General features: G+C 39.3%; 1 protein-coding gene across 4 annotated transcripts in view; it reads right to left on the bottom strand.

Annotated features, from left to right (window-relative positions):
- Positions 1–1,338: 1,338 nt before the first annotated feature.
- The window catches only part of TAOK1 (TAO kinase 1), a 168,749-nt gene continuing 149,689 nt past the window's right edge, over positions 1,339–20,398 (bottom strand). For all 4 annotated transcript variants that reach the window (XM_035303282.3, XM_054257062.2, XM_054257064.2 and 1 more), the window contains 3 exons: positions 16,131–16,343; positions 14,608–14,790; positions 1,339–9,702 (listed from right to left, as the gene is read on the bottom strand). In XM_035303282.3, the coding sequence (XP_035159173.1) occupies positions 9,241–9,702; positions 14,608–14,790; positions 16,131–16,343 (858 nt within the window). In that variant the 3' untranslated portion in view covers positions 1,339–9,240. The remainder of the gene's footprint in view (positions 9,703–14,607; positions 14,791–16,130; positions 16,344–20,398) is intronic.

Genomic DNA, 20,398 nt, shown 5'->3' on the forward strand with positions numbered 1-20,398 from the left:
TGGCGTGATCTCAGCTCACTGAAACCTCTGCTCATGCAACCTCCACCTCCTGGGTTCAAGTGATTTTCCTGCCTCAGCCTTCCAAGTAGCTGGGATTTCAGGTGCCTGCCACCACACCCAGCTAATTTTTTTCAGTTTTAGTAGAGACAAGGTTTTTCCATGGTGGCCAGGCTGGTCTTGAACTCCTGGCCTCAGGTGATCCACCCACCTCAGCCTCCCAAAGTGCTGGGATTAACCTCGCCCAGCCAAAGGCTTATGTCTTTATTAGATGGACCACTCTTACCATTTGAGTGGTAATCCCATTTTTGTAACCCCAACTCCAGCACACTGCTTGAGGTTCAGTAATTATCCAATAGTCACTCAACAGAAATATGCTTTATCTTCATGCCTTAAAAAACTGGACGGACACCGTGTACTAAAATTACTTTATTACAGTTGATTTTTTTAAACATTTCCTTTGCTATGATACAAAGGATACTTACAAACAAAATATTACATATGACCTTGTTTTCGCTCTTATGTTCTGACAACTTGGTAACAGCTTTAAATGCACAATCTATACAATTAATACAGGTTATATATGAACTATAAGGTATGCTGAACCAGAAGAATACTGACAATATACTGTACAATAAGCCTTACCAGTTAGTGCTGTGGACCATTTATACCAAAAGGAAAATGCACATCTGTACAGTCACCTTTACCAGCTGGTGCTGACAGAGAGGGAGAGGCTTCTTCCCCATTGCAACCCTTGATAAGCCTCCACTGTGAGCGTCTGTTTGGTCCAAAAATCGAGAGGACAGTGTATATTTAAAATTAGTTATTGGTAAAGTGGTAGAACATCACACTTTCAACATAATCTCTCAAAAAAATATCAGTCCCAATTTTAAAAGACCACAAGTTTTTTGTCCACTATGAAAACCCTATAGGCTCAAGGGCTTTGGGAGATGAGAAGATGAAGGCTGCCAAAAAAGGAGGCAAGAAACCAAGCCAAAATCTAGGTCTTGCAAAATCATCATTTTTTCCCTTCACCAAAGGGAACTAGAAATGTACAAATTCATTGATGAACCTCAATGATAGCATATCATTAGCTGATAACCCTCATTTTGTCTGGACCCTGACTTGTGGGAATAACTGAAAAAGATTGTGGATAATAGATACCACTTTTAGAAAAGAACCTCTTGCTTAGTTAACATATTCCCCTTAGCCACCAGAGCTGGTCCTGGGCTATTACAGGTGTGCATTCATCTCTCAATGGTCTACTCAGAAATGATAAGGTTACAGCTTTTTTTCTTTTCTTTTTTTTTTTTTAAATAAAAAAAGCAATTGACTGAAGCATTTTCTTTTTTTTTAGGTAAATAGCAAAAATAAAAATAAAAACCAACCCTGGCATTTGCACATATAATGCAAATGGAGTGATATGGCCTTTCAGGAAGGGGTTAGTAGAAAGGAAGAGGGAAGTGAAGAAAATCCAGATAAAATGATGTACTAATTTCTTTCTCTTAAAAAAATTTCTACATGTGCAAAAAAAAATCATGCTGTTTGAGGAAAACAAAGGGAAATGAGTACATAAAACTAAAAACATAAATATGTTTGGGTGACTGGTAAAAGTAGAAACCAACCTGGGTTATAAAAAGGATTATACATTCAAGATGCTCTTAAACCCAGTGGGATAACTTATGTTAAAACTGTGTTAATAGTTACGTTAAAAATCTCAAGTTTGTTTTTAAATCTTCACGATACAAGCAAAGCTGTTTTAAAATATACACTATACATATTCTCATAGTCTCTTCGACCTCATTAATGCGCGTTAGGCTTTTTCATATACTAAAACAAAGGGGTTCTGAAAGCTAAATCGCTCATAGTAACCCATCCGTTATTTAAATGGTTGTCTTAAGTTTTAAGTGGGTTAAAAAACTTTAGCAGACTTACATAAATAGGATTTAGCAACACAAGTGTTAATTTAAAAAACTCTAAAGCATTTACAAATTATCAGATTGGAATAGTCTGGGAAAGTTATGTGCACTATACTTTAAAATGTTATTTACATCAGACCATTGCTTTTGTAAAAGTTTCCCTAAAAAAAAAAAAAAAAAATTTAGAGAATTAACCTGTTCTAGCAGAGAAGGATCATAAAAGGAAAGGTAAAATAAGAACAAAATTATCTTCTAATAGAAACCTCATACATCCTTCGCTTTTCTTGGATTTTACCCTATGAAGCCACCTGCAACTCCTAATAGGCTCATATATAAGGTGTCAAGATGTGATAAAATATCTTTTCAGATAAATTACTGGCCTTAAAAGGACTTTTTTCTTTCTTTTTTTTTTTTTGAAATGTTTTCCCACCCTGTGTCTCTGGCTTGGATTATTCTTGGACACATGTAATTAATTGGAGGGGCACTCCTAAGTAGGCACAATTCCCATTTAGTGTGGAATAAAAGGCATAAAATGCTGTTAGGAAGGGTGGTGGTTTTTGATATTATGAAATGCCAAGAAGGACAGTAGCACATTTGGAATGGGAACCAAAAGAGAGCTGTGTGGCAATACAGCAGGACAGCCAACATCTCGATTAAGTTATATATATACTTGTCTATGACAAAGGAAAAGGGGTTAGGAGGGTTCCAATAGCCCCTGGGTTTTCGGATACATGCCAAGTGGTCACACAGACCACCCAGAATCTGCAAATGTTGGGTGGTTACATCCTTTAAAGTCATATAATGCACTCCATGACCATGTGCAATTTATGGTAACAATGTTCATGCCCAGGCAATGTATTTGGGGCTCAGAAGAAGCAAAATGTGCCACTGAAACCTGTTCTCTAATATAACTGGTCTTCATGCTTTCAAGTGGCCCTAATATACCCTGGATATTAAGCCAAGCCATGCGAAAGCAAAGAGTACACACTTGTCATTAACACTGGTATCTCATTTCTAAACCACTGACCTCAGAGTTGCCATAGAAACATATTAACACGAGTACTGAAAGCATACAAAAGAAGGCTCATGGATTTCTAAGAAATGCATTTCCCTCATCTATGTTCACCAGCCTTTAATACTTTGGCTACAAGGCATATCAGAGAAAAGGAGGTTAAGTTGGGTAATGACAAAAGAACATATGTAACTCTGGAAATAGGAAAAATGTTCCAGAAATGGGATCAATGTGCCAGCAATAAGCATAGTTCATTTCATTTGAAAATTCACTTAAAGAGCCCAATAAACAGTTCCAAACCATAATGTTATCACCTGCATAATTTACATAAACATTAAAACACTTGCACTTTATAGACAAAACACACTTTGTAAACATGGCCACTGGGGGAGAGAGGCTCCCTACCTCATTCATGATTGAGGACATGTGATCATTTATATTAAATAGTTATTTCACTGCAAAAGATTTCAAACCTGACCAATGATTAAGCTTCATTTCCCCCTGTTTAACAACATTTAAATATTAATTCTAAAAATGTCACCTAGGATGGTTTCAGGGTTAGATGCTAGGACCACAACTGGTAATGACAGCAACTTCTCTCTAGCTGGCACAGACCTATAAACTTTAGTACAAAAACAAAAAAATACAGAAACTAGGTCAATTTGTTAGCTACATATTTACATATAATTACATGATTTTTCACTCACAACTGCTAAACACTATGAGTGAAAGAAAACTGTGCAGGTTGAATTACCCGTACTTTGGGGAAAATTCTGGGCATCAAGATACCCTTTTTCATTCATTCAGAAATCTCATCCACTTTTTCATAACAAACTACCTACAGATGTTGAGATTAGTATATCCAGTGGGCATCCTGGTGTTTCAGTGAGGATTAACCTTTTTCTCTATTTAAAGAAGAATTCCTTGTATATTTCAAAACAAAACAAAACAATCACACAGACATATATACAAAAAAAAAAAACAACTCTGAAATTTCAAAAAGTTTAGATTGCTGGGAAACAGTTAACAGTGATGGTGACATAGTAAATGGCTCCCCAGTTTTAATTCTCTGCCTTTATTTTCTTTAAAAGATATCTATCTTTGGGTGGGTAGGAAGTGCAAGTTTAAGAAACCCACAACAGGCAGATAAGGTGTATACTAATTTGTATATTTCTTATGATCTAAAGATTACCATTAAGCCAAATGGGGTCTCTTCCCTTGTATGAGTGAAATTTGGAAACCTGAATACAAACAAGGAGGAAAACATTAGTCAACACGACCTTAAAGGGGACTACCACAATTCAGCAGAAAATATAAATGCACAATAAAGAGTTCTCAGCTTCACTTTCTTTTTCTAGACTGTTTAATAAAACTTACTTCTTTACAAATTAATAGTAACTTTCAATGTAGACTTATTGTGATTTCATAAAAGTGCAGACAACATAACCAGACACAGCAAAACAGACTTCAATCAGTAGTCCTTGCATACAAGAGGCAAGTCTGCTAAGTGTACAGGCAACTCTTCATTCTTTAAGGAATATGAAGATGGGAAATTTCCAGTTCTTAAAAACTATGCGTGAGTGAATCTCTTTTAAAAGGCAATGCTACAACCTGGTTGGGGGCGTTATCATGTTAAATGGGGGAAAACAAAATAGAGAATTTCTTTTCTTCAAAATGGTCTGTATTTTGGTAAAAAGTTCAAAGATGCCAGCCCAAGTTTTGACATTGCTCCTAGAGATGGCTCTTTTCTAAGATATGAGAACCTCTTCTTCCATCCTTATAGGAAATTCAGACTTACATACCTTAAATATGTTATTTTTTGACTTGAATACACAACAAGATACTTCACATTGTGAGCACAGGACAAAATGCAGGACCATATAAATGTCCAAGGAAAGAGTTAATGTGTTGGCCAAATCTATACTTGAATAGTAGTGGCTCAGAAGTGGTGGAAGGTACACAAAGAAATTATTACCAAGCAAGAAGAGGCAGGTAAAGGGAGAAAGCCCCTCACCCAGTATCAAATCCTTCTCTCCCAGTGGCCATTTCCTGTTGATTTTACAGTTTAGGAGAATCTTAGATGCTTTAGCAGTAATTCCTTTCTTGGCTGTTTTGATCCTCAGCAAAATTGTAATTATTAGTATTAATGGGGTAAAAAGAATAAGAGGATCAATGGTATCACTACTAAGAAATACATACAGAAAGCAAATACAAATTGTGTGATTTATTTTTTTTTAAATCATCTTTGCAGAGGAATCACCACCAGTGTTCTTACTTTCCATGGTTCATTTCTCTCTGCATTACTTATCTTTTATTGGATCACAACACAAACTCATAGAAACACTAACTGGCTCCTTCCCCAGCACTATTTTACTGCATTGCAACTTATGATTCCAAATTTTACTTAACATCCTCTCCATTCACACAAGTGCTAAGAGGGCTTAAAAAGGAAAAGACTGCATCTAATGACCACCTTCTCACAAATATCAATGCAGAGTACTCATTCTTAAGAAACACATGCATTCTTGCCTTAACTGAGGACTGAAGTAACAAAACCAAACAAAAATAACAGAACTTTAAGTGCCCTGATGGAAATGTACAGTATGAGTTACATCCATCCATCTATCTATACACACATAGACACTCATATGTATATACAATATATACATACAAATGATAATAGCTATACCAAAAATGTGCATATTTAACACAGTTTTAAAAAGCCAGTAGATCATGGTATAATACAATTTATTTCCACTAGTGAATGGCACAAATGGAGAAATGCAAAGGAGGTGTTTCAAGTACAATGAAGTCATTTTTCACAGGTGAAAATAAATAGTATTATTCCAGTGTCCAACACAATGTATTCTATAAAAGTTTAAAATGCCAGACATTTAGTACTTACAGAAATAGTTACTAAAGTCTGTTTTATGGTCTGAAGAAGACACTCATAGAGTTTTCAATTTTTGAAAAGGGGGTGAGAAAAAAATTGGTGGAAGTAGGAGGGAGTGTCCAGGATAGTTTCTTGAATGTTTACCTGATGTCTAGGCAACCAAAAATCATAATGACTATGCTAAAAAGTTCCATTTACCAATAAATCCTTGACCTGGAGTACTAAGTATATTACAATAGTGTATGTGTGGCTTCAAATGCAGGATCCTTATCTCTAGGTTTTGAAATGGCTATTAAGAATTGCAGCTCTGAAGATATAAACACATTTTTCAGATAACATTATACAAATAAAAATACTTCTGGATACTAGAATTTGGGGTTAGAGCTGACTTAAATTAGGGGAGGAAAAATATGTGCAAAGGGAATGGAGCTCAATTTGGAATAATATATTTCAAAGTATGCAGCTTTGCATTTTTAAAATGCTAACCAAAAATATGGGAGATAGAGTGACCCTAAGGAACTTTTTACAGCCAGCCTCTGGATACCAGATATAGCATTTACAACTTCTGATATGCCAGACAAATTTTCTATACTTTTAATTTTCTTAAACACATATATAGTGAGTGAACACCAACACTGGGAAGGAGGTAGTGTTAATTTGATCAAATATTGATATTCGCACACTGATTCAGAAAGTGCTTGCTCTTTCTCTAGGGTATCTCAAAACCTTTCCAATTTTTCTGCTGTAAGCTTTACTCTGTGATGGTTCCTACTACGTATGAGATTCCTCAGAAGCTAGATCTCACAAACATAAACCAATTAATTTGAATCATTTTTGCAAACTATATATACTTAATAGTAAAATCCAGGTATAGTCATCACCTACATGTAAAACTGGTGGCCAATTAAGTGAGATGCAAAACCCTATTTGATAAACATTTGGAGTCAGTATTAAATCAGGCTTTTTGTAAGTACTTGTGATCTGAATGGACGCAGTAACCCAATTTGAGTTATTTAAGTCCACAACTGGACTTTAAAATGTACCCCCAGTAGCATTGTGGGTTTGAAAGAGTTTTGTATGCAAAACTAATCCATGCTTCCCTATTCCATCCAGTAGGACAGAGGAGCCAGATCTATGAATAATTTTTAAGGGTATCAAATTCCATTGTATTTTTGACATTGTACTAAATTCTAAAGCTCTCTCTTATTTTACACCAAATAGGTAGATTTCTCAATTTGTTGAAAACACTACAATACCTGAACACAAAAAAGATACTGAGACGACTAAAAGCTCCTTTCATTAATATGACAAGTACATGTCATGTTTACCTAAACACTGGCAACCTGGAGCATGGCTGAAAGGACAGCACATCAGAGTGCTTCTTCAAACACTGTCTAAAATTTTGTGTGAACTCTATGGTGATCTTGGTTTTAAAAACATTTACATCAAAACATTAATTTTCTTCCAGTTTCCCTAAAATGAATCCTCAGAAACTCCTACAGGTGAGGATTCATGGTGATTCGACTGACATACCTGGGGAAGACTTAAAATTTTGTTGAGAAAACCAGGACTTCAATAGCGATAGATTACTATTTGGTCATTAGTTTGGTCTAGGCAAACAGTGTCATTGAGAGGGACTTAGAGAGTTCTACCTTGGAGCCCCTGACTATAGGAAAAGCAGGATCCAGAGTTAGCAGCAAGGATTCTTCAAGACAACGTGGAAGGGAGCAGGACAGTAACTCATAAGAAACTCTGATTTGTCACTAAAAAGGATATTTTTCTTCAAGTCATACAGCTTCCTACCCACCTCCAACTCAATTTCTATTCAAGAAAGGGAAAACTAAGAAAACAACTGACTTTTTAGCATTGGGTTTATCCTTCATTGTACAACAAAACATAACGAAACAAAACATGTGCCCCCTGAAAAAAAGAGTTAGCTTTTGTCAAGAGATTCCCTCCCTGACCACTATAACTTACCTTTACCTTTTTTTTTTAATTGGCCAAACTTCCTAGTTCCTTTTCAGTAGTACTTTAGCACTGGGCTTGAGACTTGTTAAAGTGGTGTTTCCTATTGTGTGATGTTAACATGATGCCAAATGGTCACTAAGTCTCAATGAACTAGAAGTTTGTTAAGTACTGCAGCAACGAAAACAGCAATTAGAAACAGAGGACCTGCACATGCAGCAAAATCTACAGTGGTGATGAGATCAGTCAGCAGCTGGTAAAGTCATTGGCTCAGTGACTCTTGGTTCACTGTGGCAACTAAACATTTAAATAATTGGCTATTCTACTTGTAAACAGAAAATCCCATAAGCCAAAAGGAGATAATAATCATGTTTATGTAGTGTGATAAGAATTTCAATAGATGGCAATTTGCAAATATGGCATCATTCAAATACCGCTGGCATTTGATTTGTATTGGCTATATGTCTTTGTTTTTGTACAAACAAAGTTAAAGTACTGTTTGGGGTCTTGGGCATTATAGAGCTTAGCTAGGATGAGATGTCACAGTATAAGCAACAAAACGTCAGGACGTGTAAGCTTCATCTCCTCACTCTGCTGCGGGACATACCTACCATATGAAATTTTAGGGCCCCTTCACCCGCCTGGTCTTCCCCATTGAAGGCTCACAGGTTTGTTAATGTAATCCCCACATAACTTGTCATCTCCTTAAGTACCCCCATCTCACTGAAATACAAAGAAGGCACAACTAAATGGACAAAAATCACTCACAAGCCTATGACGCATTCAGGAAAAAAAAAAAAAAACATTTGTTTTCTACTCTGAAAAAGTCAGTGCAGTCCTTTAGTGTTTATGGATTTCTGCTTTTTTTAGTCCAAATGAGGCTGAGAAGTCAGATCAATTTAATAACAAATAAATACATTGGTGAGGGGATGCAGGTGTGTACCAGTAATAACTTATTTCAACATATGCTGCCTGCTGTGAGTGGCTCACAAGAATCTGGGATATGGAAGAAGGCTTTAGATCTTTTCAGAAACTTCTTAGGGTACAGACACCCAAAAGTGATGACTGAAGCCACTTTGTTGCGTTGTATTTTTGCAGTGTCAGAAAATATCCCCTATCTAGCCAATTCTTCTCACCACATGCATAATATATGTGTGTGTGTATATGTATATACACACACACACACACACACACACACACACACACAATTTATTTTAGTATCAATTCCACTTTTCAAAATTTCCCCAAAAGTTAAAACAAACCCGGCAGCCAAGTACTATGACATCCCAATTAGTAAACACAAAACAGAACGCTTTACAAAAATGAATAAAATATACCATATGCACTCAGCTTCCACACTGTAGTACCCAAGTGAGGAGGCTGCTGTGACGATGTCTGTAGGCAGTTTCTTTTGGCAGACAGCTCCAGCGGAATTGCCACTCTCAATTATTAAGTTATGTATAAGACATGTGTGACCCATTGGATATTTGTGAAGTGACACTCGTGCTTCTGCTCATGCCCTGCTCCGTCCGTCCCCCAGAAGCTGTCCGCCTCAGAGCCTGGGGGCTATTGCGGACTCCCATACTGCTACCTCGAGGTACCCCTTGCATTGGCCCTGAGGGGTGACCCCATGGCTGGGGTCCACCTTGCATTGGATGGCCCCAAGCTTGTGGTGGGCCACCAATGGGATGACCCCAGTGAGGTCCTGGACCCCCAGTAGGGTTATGTGACCAACCTGAAGCTCCTGGGTAGCTGTGGCTGAATGCCTCAGGGGAGAGATTAGAAAGGACCATATTACTAAAACCTAGTCTCATGCTTTCAGAGTCAAAAGCTTCAATTTCTCTGGCTTGACGTTCCAACAGGCTTCGTATTCGTTCTGTGCGCTCATTTTGCAAAGCCAACATCTCTTCTTCAATCTGTTGAAGGTTGGACAAAGGGAAAAAAAAGCCAATTTATTTTTTTAAGTCTATCAATAAAGGAATCAATTATTCAGCTTTGAAGTGGCTATTTTATGGATGTATATTTTTTTGTTTTTTTTTTTGAGACAGAGTCTCACTCTGTTGCCCTGGGTTGGAGGGCAGTGTCACTATCTCAGCTCACTCCGTGTCCCTGGTTCAAGCGATTCTCTAGCCTCAGCCTCCCAAGCAGCTAGGATTACAGGCGTGTGCCACTGCATCGGCTACTTTTTGTATTTTTAGTAAAGATGGCGTTTCATTGTTGGCCAGGCTGATCTCAAACTGCTGACCTCAGATGATCCGTCCACCTTAGCCTCCCAAAGTACTGGGATTAGGGATTTGAGATAATATGGGAAATTTAGACATGCATTTTTTTTGGAGGGGATGGAGTCTCGCTCTGTCACCCAGGCTAGAGTGCAGTGGCACGATCTCAGCTCACTGCAACCACTACCTCTCAGGTTCAAGTGATTCTTCTGCTTCAGCCTCCCAAGTAGCTGGGACTATAGGTTCGAAGTATTGTGCCCGGCTACTTTTTGTGTTTTTAGTAGAGACAGGGTTTCACCATGTTGGCCAGGCTGGCTTCTAACTCTGATCTTGTCTGCCCACCTCAGCCTTCCAAAATGCTGGATTACAGGTATGAGCCACTGTGCCCGGCCTAGACATGCATTTAAAAATTATTACTAATCTAGGCCGGGCGTGGTGGCTCACGCCTGTAATCCAAGCACTTTAGAGGCCAAGGCGGGTGGATCACCTGAGGTCGGGAGTTCAAAACCAGCCTGACCAACATGGTGAAACCCCGCAGAGGCGGGCGGATCACAAGGTCAGATTTCACCACATTGCCCAGGATGGTCTCAAACTCCTGAGCACATTCCTCTAATCAAAGTGCTGGGATTAGAGGAATCAGCTACTGCACCCACCCCTAAATGTTCTTAAAAACATGACTAACCATGATGTTGATACTAAGTGAAATCTTGAGAGAAAATTAAATGAGATGATAAAAAAAGGTCATTTATACTCTGGAAATACTACTGTGTGTGTGTGTGTGTGTGTGTGTGTATTTTACTTAGAATTTAACATTTATAATTGTTAACTAAAAATTTAATGTAAATGAAGGATGAGAAAAGTTGAAATAAGACTTCATGCACATGTGAGATTCGTCTGTCTCAACCTAAATGAACCATTTTTGGTTCACGTGCAGGCTTGCAACAATCTTCAAACAGAATGATTTTTCACCTAGAATCATCTAACATGCACTCCAGTTCCATTTCTGTTTATTTTCAGATATCTCCCTCTTATCTGTAGGTACAACCAGCAAGCATAAAGTGCAGAAATTACAGCTTTTAGGATTTTACAAAGTTTTTGTAGAGAAGGGTACATGGTCTTAGTGATTACTAATTGACCCCAGCCTGCCTTGTAGTCACATACTTCGCTTGAAAGGCAAAATATTTGCCATAAAAACCAAGTAATATCTTGAAGTACTATAGATATATCATCTTATTGTTCCTTCAAATACTAAATAATTGTATGCATTTTCTATTATGAAACAAAACCATATTTTAAAAAAGAAACAAAAAAAAATCAATCTATCACATTAACATAGCCATTACTAACATTACTTCAAGTAGGATTTGCCTTTTTAAATTTTGTTCAACACACCATAAACATTTTTCCTTATTAATACTGTTTTTGCAGACATCATTTAAATGGCTGAATAAGATTTTATTATTGGTTTGGCCATATTTACTTAATTGTATCTCTATTTTAAATAGCTTGTTTTAAACTATAATGAAGTTGTTATAATTAACATATTTGTTTTTTCTGTAATTTGGATTTCTTTTCCTTTGAATAAGTTCTCAAAGTTTTAAACAGTTAACATTTATAAGGCTAAATATACAACACTCCAGGCTGGAAACAGTGGCTCATGCCTGTAATCCCAGCACTTTGGGAGGCCGAGGTGGGCAGACTGCTTGAGCCTAGGAGTTTGAGACCAGCCTGGGCAACATAGAGAAACCCCATTTTTACCCTTGTGCCCTCCAAATAAAAAATCAATGGTCATGGTAGTGCATGCCTGTAGCTGTGAGGCTGAGGTGGGATGACTGCATGAGCCTGGGAGATGGAGAATGCAGTGAGCTGAGATTGTACCACTGTACTCCAGCCTGGGTGCAGAGTGAGACTCTGTCTCAAAAAAATAACAAGTATATATGCATATAACTCGAAATTGCTTTCCAATGTATTACCAATATATAAGTGTCACTGTACCTTCACCAATGAGTACTGATTTTAAGCCTACATTGTAATGGTTTTGTATTAACGTGCAGTTTTTGATTAGTATATTAAATAAGACTAAGATGCTGATTAGTGCTGTTAACTGTTAACCACTAGGTGGAGCTAAAATTACAACCATACTTTAATAGTGCTGATATTTCTTTCGTAACACCATTCTTCAAATACTATAGGGAGTTTTCCATTTAGTGATAATACTGAAGCCTAAGAGACATCTTTAGATTAAATTTTAAATGCGAAAGTTGGAATGAGACAGGTTTAGGAAATCTGTACATGGAACAAACTGTTTTTCAAAATTTATGTTTCTTTCTTTTTTTGTTTTTGTTTTTTTGAGACTCGGACTCTTGCTTTGTTGACCAGGCCAAAGTGCAGTAGTGCAATCTCGGCTCACTGTAACCTCTGCCTCCCAGGTTCAAGGGATTCTCTTGCCTTAGCCTCCAGAGTAGCTGGGATTATAGGTACCTGCCATCATGCCTGGCTAATTTTGTATTTTCTGTAGAGACAGGGTTTTGCTATGCTGGCCAGGCTAGTTTTTAACTCCTGACCTCAGGTGATCTGCTCCCCTTGGCCTCCCAAAGTGCTGGGATTTCAGGCGTGAGCCACTGTGCTGGCCTTATCTTTCTTACCTTGAATGAGAAATAAAATTGAGATAATATTTAGATGCAACTATCTCTCAAAGAAGCCAGTAATAAAGATACTCGTGCTAGAGAAATAGTAACATCTCGTATCTTATTTAGGTGATTTTTTTTTTTTTTTATTTTAGACAGGGTCTCACTTTGACACCTAAGCTGGAGTGCAGCAGCATGATCTCAGCTCACTGCAGTCTCAACTTCCCAGGCTCAAGCGATCCTCCCACCTAAACCTTCCTAGTAGCTGGGACTATAGGCATGTGCCACCACACTTGGCCAATTTTTAAATTTTTGTAGGGGCAGGGTTTCTCCATGTTGCCCAGGCTGGTCTCGAACTCCTGAGTGCAAGCGATCTGCTCGCCTCCACCTCCCAAGTGCTGGGATTGTAGGCATGAGCCACAACACCCAGTTTGAAAGGTATTTTTTACTTTAATAAGGCATTCTATTTTTATCACAAGAACTATAGGACATAGAGAAAAAATCTACAGGCCTATGGTCCAGAAATAATGACAACTTTAGATTAGGTAAGTATTAAATGCAATGACCAATGGACCTAAGACTACATCAGCTGTTGGGAATTTAAGACTCAAGAGTTCTGGAATGCATCTCTGAATCCCAGATACAATTGATAACTGACCACTGGTTTTATTTATTTACTTTGAGATGGTATTTTGCCTTGTTGGCCAGGCCAGAGTGCACTGGTATAGCCATGGCTTACTGCAGCCTCAACCTTCTAGGCTCAATCCATCTTCCCACCTCAGCCCCACAGGAGCAAGCTACCACACCCAGCTAATTTTTAAATTTTTTTGTAGAGATAGGGTCTCCCTATGTTGCCCCAGCTGGTCTCAAACCCCTGGGCTCAGACAATCTTCCCATCTTGGCCTCCCAAAGTGCTGGGAGGCCACTATGCCCAGCCTTACCTACCACTTCTTGCAAAAAATACCTTTCTTCTCCTTACCTCTCAAAATCTTTTGTCCATCACCCTTTCCCCAATATGCACATACCTTAGTATCCTGAAGGATGGAAATGAATTTGGGGATTCTAGTTCTATTTTCTAATGTATCTGACAAGAATAATTCAGAAAAAGTAAAGATGTGCATCTAGAAATAACATTTTTTTCAGCCTGACTTTTCACCTGTGTGGAACTGATTTTACCTCTACCAATCTGTATAGCCAAGGACATATGAGTAAAGTATATATTCCTGATCTTTTGTCCCTGCCTCTCTAAGGCAATTAATGCAGCTCTCTTTCTTCACTATTTAAGTCTTTCTCTGACCTCCTTAGGTAGAGCAAGCTAGGTACACACAAGTGAGGAGCAAGGAGCCGAAGCTGCTCCTCTCAAATTCAACTGACTGTCTTCATACACCCATATCTTTTCTCTAGCAATTACTACTTAATTATATTCCCTTGATTTTTAGAGATCATTAATGATAAAGTTCATCAGTGAATCAATAATTTTAAAGAAAAACCTGCTGTGATAACTAGAATTCAGGAAATGTGGTATTTTGAAAAAAATATAATGTGACCTTTGCCAACATGAAAATATATTGATAAAAGCAAAAAAAGAAAAAAAATCCTTAATCAACTGGGCGTGGTGACTCACGCCTGTAATCCCAGGACTTTGGAAGGCCAAGGAGGGTGGATCACCAGGTCAAGAGATCAAGACCATCCTGACCAACATGGTAAAACCCCGTCTCTACTGAAAATACAAAAACTTAGCCAGACATGGTGGCACATGCCTGTAATCCCAGCTACTTGGGAGGCTGAGACAGGAGAACCGCTTGAACCCAGGAGGCGGAGGTTGCAGTGAGCTGAGAATGCGCCATTGTACTCCAGCCTGGGCAACAAGAGCGAAACTCTGTCTCAAAAAAAAAAAAAAAAAAAAAAAAAAAGATAAAACATTTTTGACAAAAGCCAATTCAAGAACAATGATTTTTCCTTCTATTACTTATACCTTTTGTTCTAAGAGTGCCCTCCGGAGGGAGACCCTCTGTTCAAGCTCCCGAAGCTCTCGATCATGTTGTGCCTCAGCTTGCATCTTGATTTTGCTCTGATATGCATTCAACAGCTCCAGTTCCTGCTGCAGCTGCATCTTCAAAACCTGGCATTCGGCTTCCTGTGCTTCATCCAAACGCAGCTGAGAGAGAAAACAGATATAACCTACTGTTAGCTATCTATTCATGACCCATGGAAAGGAGAAGGAGTGTTAGAAGATAAGACTACTCTTTTGTAGTTTAGACTATTTTTCTCTCTTGTATCTTAGAGTAAACATCTCTGAAAAAGAAAGGCAGAATAGCCAATAATAGCATTATGAAGATAAAGGTATCACAAGCTATTTGGAGGATGCCTGAATAACCCTATTTTTCTTAAGAAACACCTAGAATCTCATTAGGTGATATAAATCTCATCTCTTCATCTCTAGTGGAAATAACTGTAAAACAAAGACTAGCAAATTACAGTCTACAAACAAAGTATGGGCAGGTGCCTGTTTTGTTGTTTTTTGCAGCCCATGAGCTAAGAATGGTGTTTTTCATTTTGAAAGGGTTATATCTTAAATGGTAATATAAGTATCCACATAATATCCTTAGTTTTGCCTCCTGCCTAAAAAGTCTTATCTGGCCATAAAAAAGATTTACCTGGTCCCCCCCACCTATTTTTTTTAGACGGAGTCTTGCTTTGTCACCTAGGCTGGAGTGCAGTGGTGCAATCTTGGCTCATTGCAACCTCCGCCTCCTGGGTTCAAGTGATTATCCGACCTCAACCTCCTGAGCACCTGGAATTAGGGTGCCCACCACAATGCCTGGCTAATTTTTGTATTTTTAGTAGAGATGGGCATTCGCCATGTTGGCCAGGCTGGTCTCAAATGCTTGACCTCAGGTGGTCCACCCACCTAGGCCTCCCAAAGTGCTGGGATTACAGGTGTGAGTCACTGCACCTGGCCTTATCTGACCCTTTAAAAAAAAGTTTATAAAGCTCTTATATAGAAAATATTTTGCGCCTATAATCCCAGCTACTTGGGAGGCCAAGGCAGGAGAATTGCTTGAGCCTAAAAGGCAGAGGTTGCAGTGACCTGAGACTGCACTACTGCAATCCAGCCAGGGGGAAAGGGCAAAACTCCATCTCAAAAAGAAAAAAAAAAAGTATTTGTACTCAAACACAACCACTTTTATTCCCATTATAATAATATCTTTTGCCCACTGCTTCCCAAAGCTGCTGTTTCAATCTTAATAAGGTGTTGGGATTTGTGCTGGCAGGGAGCCAATTTAGAACCTCATGTCTAAATTTATCAATGAGAATTCTACATGCATCATGACATTTTAAAGCAATGTTGAGAAAAGGAAGAAAATGAACCACCACCATATTTCCTGAGCTGTGGGAGAGCTATCATTTCCAACTAGTACTTTAATTGCTGTGATTGCATTCAGGTGGAAGAAAAGGGGCACTAAATCTGTTTTGCGCCCAAAAAAGCAAACTCACGGCTTGTGTGGAGAGCATTTCGTTAATGCTGTGATCATACTGCTCAGCCAAGATAGCTAATTTCCGGGTCTGCTCCTCCTTGAGCCGTTTCAGAACAGCTTTGTGCTCACTCTTTGGTGTAGTCTCCAGCAGGTGATTTCTTAATGCTTTGTACTGTCTGGTTTGGATTTTGCAGGTATCCTGAAACTGCTTTTTTATTTGGAGTTCTTTAGACTAAGAAGAAAAAAAAAAATAGGTTTATGTAAGTAGTAACATAAGGCATTTGGTATGTATTATGCTTACATACATGAAAATAAAGGATATTAGGAAAAAAGGAGAGGAAAACCAAAAAAACCAGATCATAAGATTGCAGGTACTTTTTGCACTTGGCTATTGGTCCAAACTGCTGATGTAATTTTATGCAGTTTTACAAGAAAAAAACCTCATTTAAAATATTAGGACATAAAGAACCCCATTTATCACAGGACTGCAAACAATATCTGTTGTTTCACTAATAAGATTAATGACTTGAGTAGATATTAAAATCAGCTTTGATTAGTATGCATATTCATGACAGAAAATTGTATTTCTTTTCTGAGATTGGGTCTCACTCTGTAAGCCAGGCTGAGGAAATACGAGAAGGAGATATGAGGAGGTGACAAAGATAGGAGGCTATGCTCAAGCAATCCTCCCACCTCAGCCTCCTGAGTAGCTGGGACCACATGTGTGCACCACCACGTCCAGCTAATTTTTTTTTTGAGACTGAGTCTTAGATTCTGTCTCCCAGGCCAGAGTGCAATGGCACCATCCTGGCTCACTACAACTACCACCTCCCAGGTTTGAGTGATTTTCTTCCCTCAGCCTCCTGAGTAGCTGGAATTACAGGCATCTGCCACCATGCCCGGCTAATTTTTGTATTTTTAGTAGAGATAAGGTTTCACCATTTGGCCAGGCTAGTCTTGAACTCCTGATCTCAAGTGATCTGCCTGCCTCGGCCTTCTAAGTGCTGGGATTACAGGCGAGAAACATGGCACCTGGCCAATTTTTTTTTGAGATGGAGTTTCGCTCTTGTTACCCAGGCTGGAGTGCAATGGCGCAATCTTTGCTCACTGCAACCTCCACCTCCCGGGTTCAGGCAATTCTACTGCCTCAGCCTCCTTAGTAGCTGGGATTACAGGCATGCACCACCATGCCCAGCTAATTTTCTGTATTTTTAGTAGAGACGGGGTTTCACCATGTTGACCGGGATGGTCTCAATCTCTTGACCTTGTGATCCACCCGCCTCGGCCTCCCAAAGTCCTGGGATTACAGGCTTGAGCCACTGCGCCCGGCTCAATTTTTGTATTTTTTTTTTTTAAAGACAGGGTTTCACCATGTTGCCTAGGCTGGTCTTGAACTCCTGGACTCAAGCAATCCACCTGTCTTGGCCTCCTAAAGAGCTAGGATTACCAGTGTGAGCCACCATACCCAGCTTCTGGCTAGTTTTTTTTTTTTTGGTAGAGATGGAGTTTACCTATGTTGCCCAAGCTGGTTTCAAACTTTTGGCCTCAAGTGATCCTCCCACCTCAGCCTCTGAAAGTACAGTAATTACAGGCATGAGCCACTGTGCCTGGCTTAGAAAATTAAATTTTTTCTCATGAATTAATTGTAATAGATGTATGGTGGCTCACACCTGTAATCTCACTACTTTGGGAGGCCAAGGCAGGATTGTTTGTAGGCCAGGAGTTCCAGACTAGCCTGAGCAACAAAGTGAGACCCCATTTCTACAAAGCAGTTTTTAAAATTAGCCAGGCATGGTGATGTGCACCTGTAGTCCTAGCTACTAGGGAGGCTGAGGCAGAAGGATCACTTGAGCCCAGGAGTTCTAGGCTGCAGTGAACTGCATCATTGCACTCTAGGCTGAACAACAGAGCGAGACAATGCTCTCAAAAAATATATATATATAAATGCACTTTATTGGTAAGACAATATCTTAACCCGATCTAGACACAGAAAGCACATTTATTCTGTTCTTTTTAGAACCACTCTGCTGTAATTTCTCTCTTTTTTTTTTTTTGAGATGGAGTCTCATTCTGTCTCCCAGGCTGGAGGGCAGTGGCATGATCTTGGCTAACTGCAGCCTTCATCTCCTTGGTTCAAGTGATTTGCCTGCCTCAGCCTCGCAAATAGCAGAGATTATAGGCATGCAACACCACACCTGGCCAATTTTTCTATTTTTAGTAGAGATGGGGTTTCACCATGTCGACCCAGCTCCCAATTTATTTTAATGACAGTCTCAACTCCAACTATATAGTTTATGTACCAACCATGAAGCAGAGTTAAGTCTCTATTATAAATTGATTAATACTGTTATTTCAGTGGTCTTTTCCTTAAGAGCATAAACTAGGTAGAGATATACTTAGCAATGGTTTACTCTTTAACACAAGCAAAAACTTAAGTCAGTCAAGTTAACTAATCTTGGCCAGACGTGGTGGCTCACGCCTGTAATCCCAGCACTTTGGGAGGCTGAAGTGGGCAGATCATTTGAGGCCAGGAGTTTGAGACCAGCCTGGCCAACATGGTGAAACCCTGTCTCTACTAAAAATATAAAAATTAGCCTGGCATGGTGACGCGTGCTTGTAATCCCAGCTACTCAAGAGACTGAGGCACAAGAATCTTTGGAACCCAGGAGGTGGAGGCTGCAGTGAGCTAAGACCGCACCACTGTACTCCAGCCTGGGCAACAGAGCGAGACTCTAAAACAAAACAAAAACCCACAAAAAATAAAAACAAAAAAAACTAATCTTTCAAAGGTTAAACAAAAGCTATGAGGCAAGGGAGGAGACAACCCTCTTCTTGGGGTAACAGACATGAACTACAGTATATAAACATTTCTGAGATGAAAATAATTTAAGTGGCCAGGCGCGGTGGCTCACACCTGTAATCCCAGCATTTTAGGAGGCTGAGGCAGGCAGATCACGAGGTCAGGAGTTCGAGATCAGTCTGACCAACATGGTGAAACCCCATCTCTACTAAAAATACAAAAATTAGCTGGGCATGGTGGCGCATGTCTGTAATCCCAGCTACTCAGGAGACTGAGGCAGGAGAATCATTTGAACCTGGGAGGCAGAAGGTGCAGAGAGCCGAGACTGCACCACTGCACTCCAGCCTGGGTGACAGAGTGAGACTTTGTCTCAAAAAAAAAAAAAAAAAAAAAAAAAAAATCTTTTTTTAAGTTTAGAGACAGAAGACCTGTGGCTTTAGTGTTTGGTCATCACCAGGTTTGGGTATTTCATGAACTCAGGTTTTAAAAAGTTTCAATAAGTTGAGATCTATTTCTGTAAAGTATACTAGTTTACCCTACAAGTGAGAAAACATTCATTTACTGCTCTGAGGCAGAACCTATAGTTAAATTATTTTACCTTAATATAAATACTGCCAGGTATTGATTGGTTGATTCACCATGCAATAAATGGATCTGTGACCAAATTTACACATTAAATATACCTTTCTCTATTTTTCACTATCTGAGGCACTAGATTCTAGTAATATGTCTTTATTCTGTGAGTGAGGGGGTCAAGAAATGTCTAGCTAGTAAGAGAAACTCTTAGTTTAGCTATGCTTAGTAGCACTGCTTTTGAGATGTAGTCTCACAGTGATCATGGCTCACTGCATCCCTGACCTCCCATGGTCAAGCAATCCTCCTACCTCAGCCTCCCAAGTAGCTGGAATTACAGGTATAAGGCACCACCATGTCTGGCTGACTTTTTAATTTTTCTTTTCTTTCTTTTTTTTTTTTTTTGAGACAGGGTCTCATTCTGTCACCCAGGCTGGAGTGCAGTGTCATGATCATGGCTCACCACAGCCTCAACCTCCTGGGCTAAAGTAATCCTCTGGCCTTTTAGCCACCTGAGTAGCTAGGACCACAGTCATGTCATCATGCTTAGCCTCTTTTTTTTTTTCATAAGAGAGGAAGTCTCCCTATGGTGCCCTATGGCTGGTAATTTTTTGTAGAGACAGGGTCTCACTATGTTGCTCAGCCTGAGTAGCACCATTTTAAAATATCATTCTTAGGCTGGGCGTGGTGGCTCACACCTGTAATCCTAGCAGTCTGGGAGCCTGAGGCAGATGGATCACTTGAAGTCAGGCATTCAGCCTGGCCAGTATGGTGAAATCCCATCTCTACTAAATATATAAAAATTAGCTGGGTGTGGTGGTGCATGCCTGCAATCCAGCTACTTGGGAGGCTAAGGCAGGGGAATCACATGAAGCTGGGAGGCAGAGGTTGCAGTAAGCACTCCAGCCTGGGTA

The sequence above is a fragment of the Callithrix jacchus genome, chromosome 5, assembly GCF_049354715.1.
Source record: "Callithrix jacchus isolate 240 chromosome 5, calJac240_pri, whole genome shotgun sequence".
NCBI classification, from domain to species: domain Eukaryota; kingdom Metazoa; phylum Chordata; class Mammalia; order Primates; family Cebidae; genus Callithrix; species Callithrix jacchus.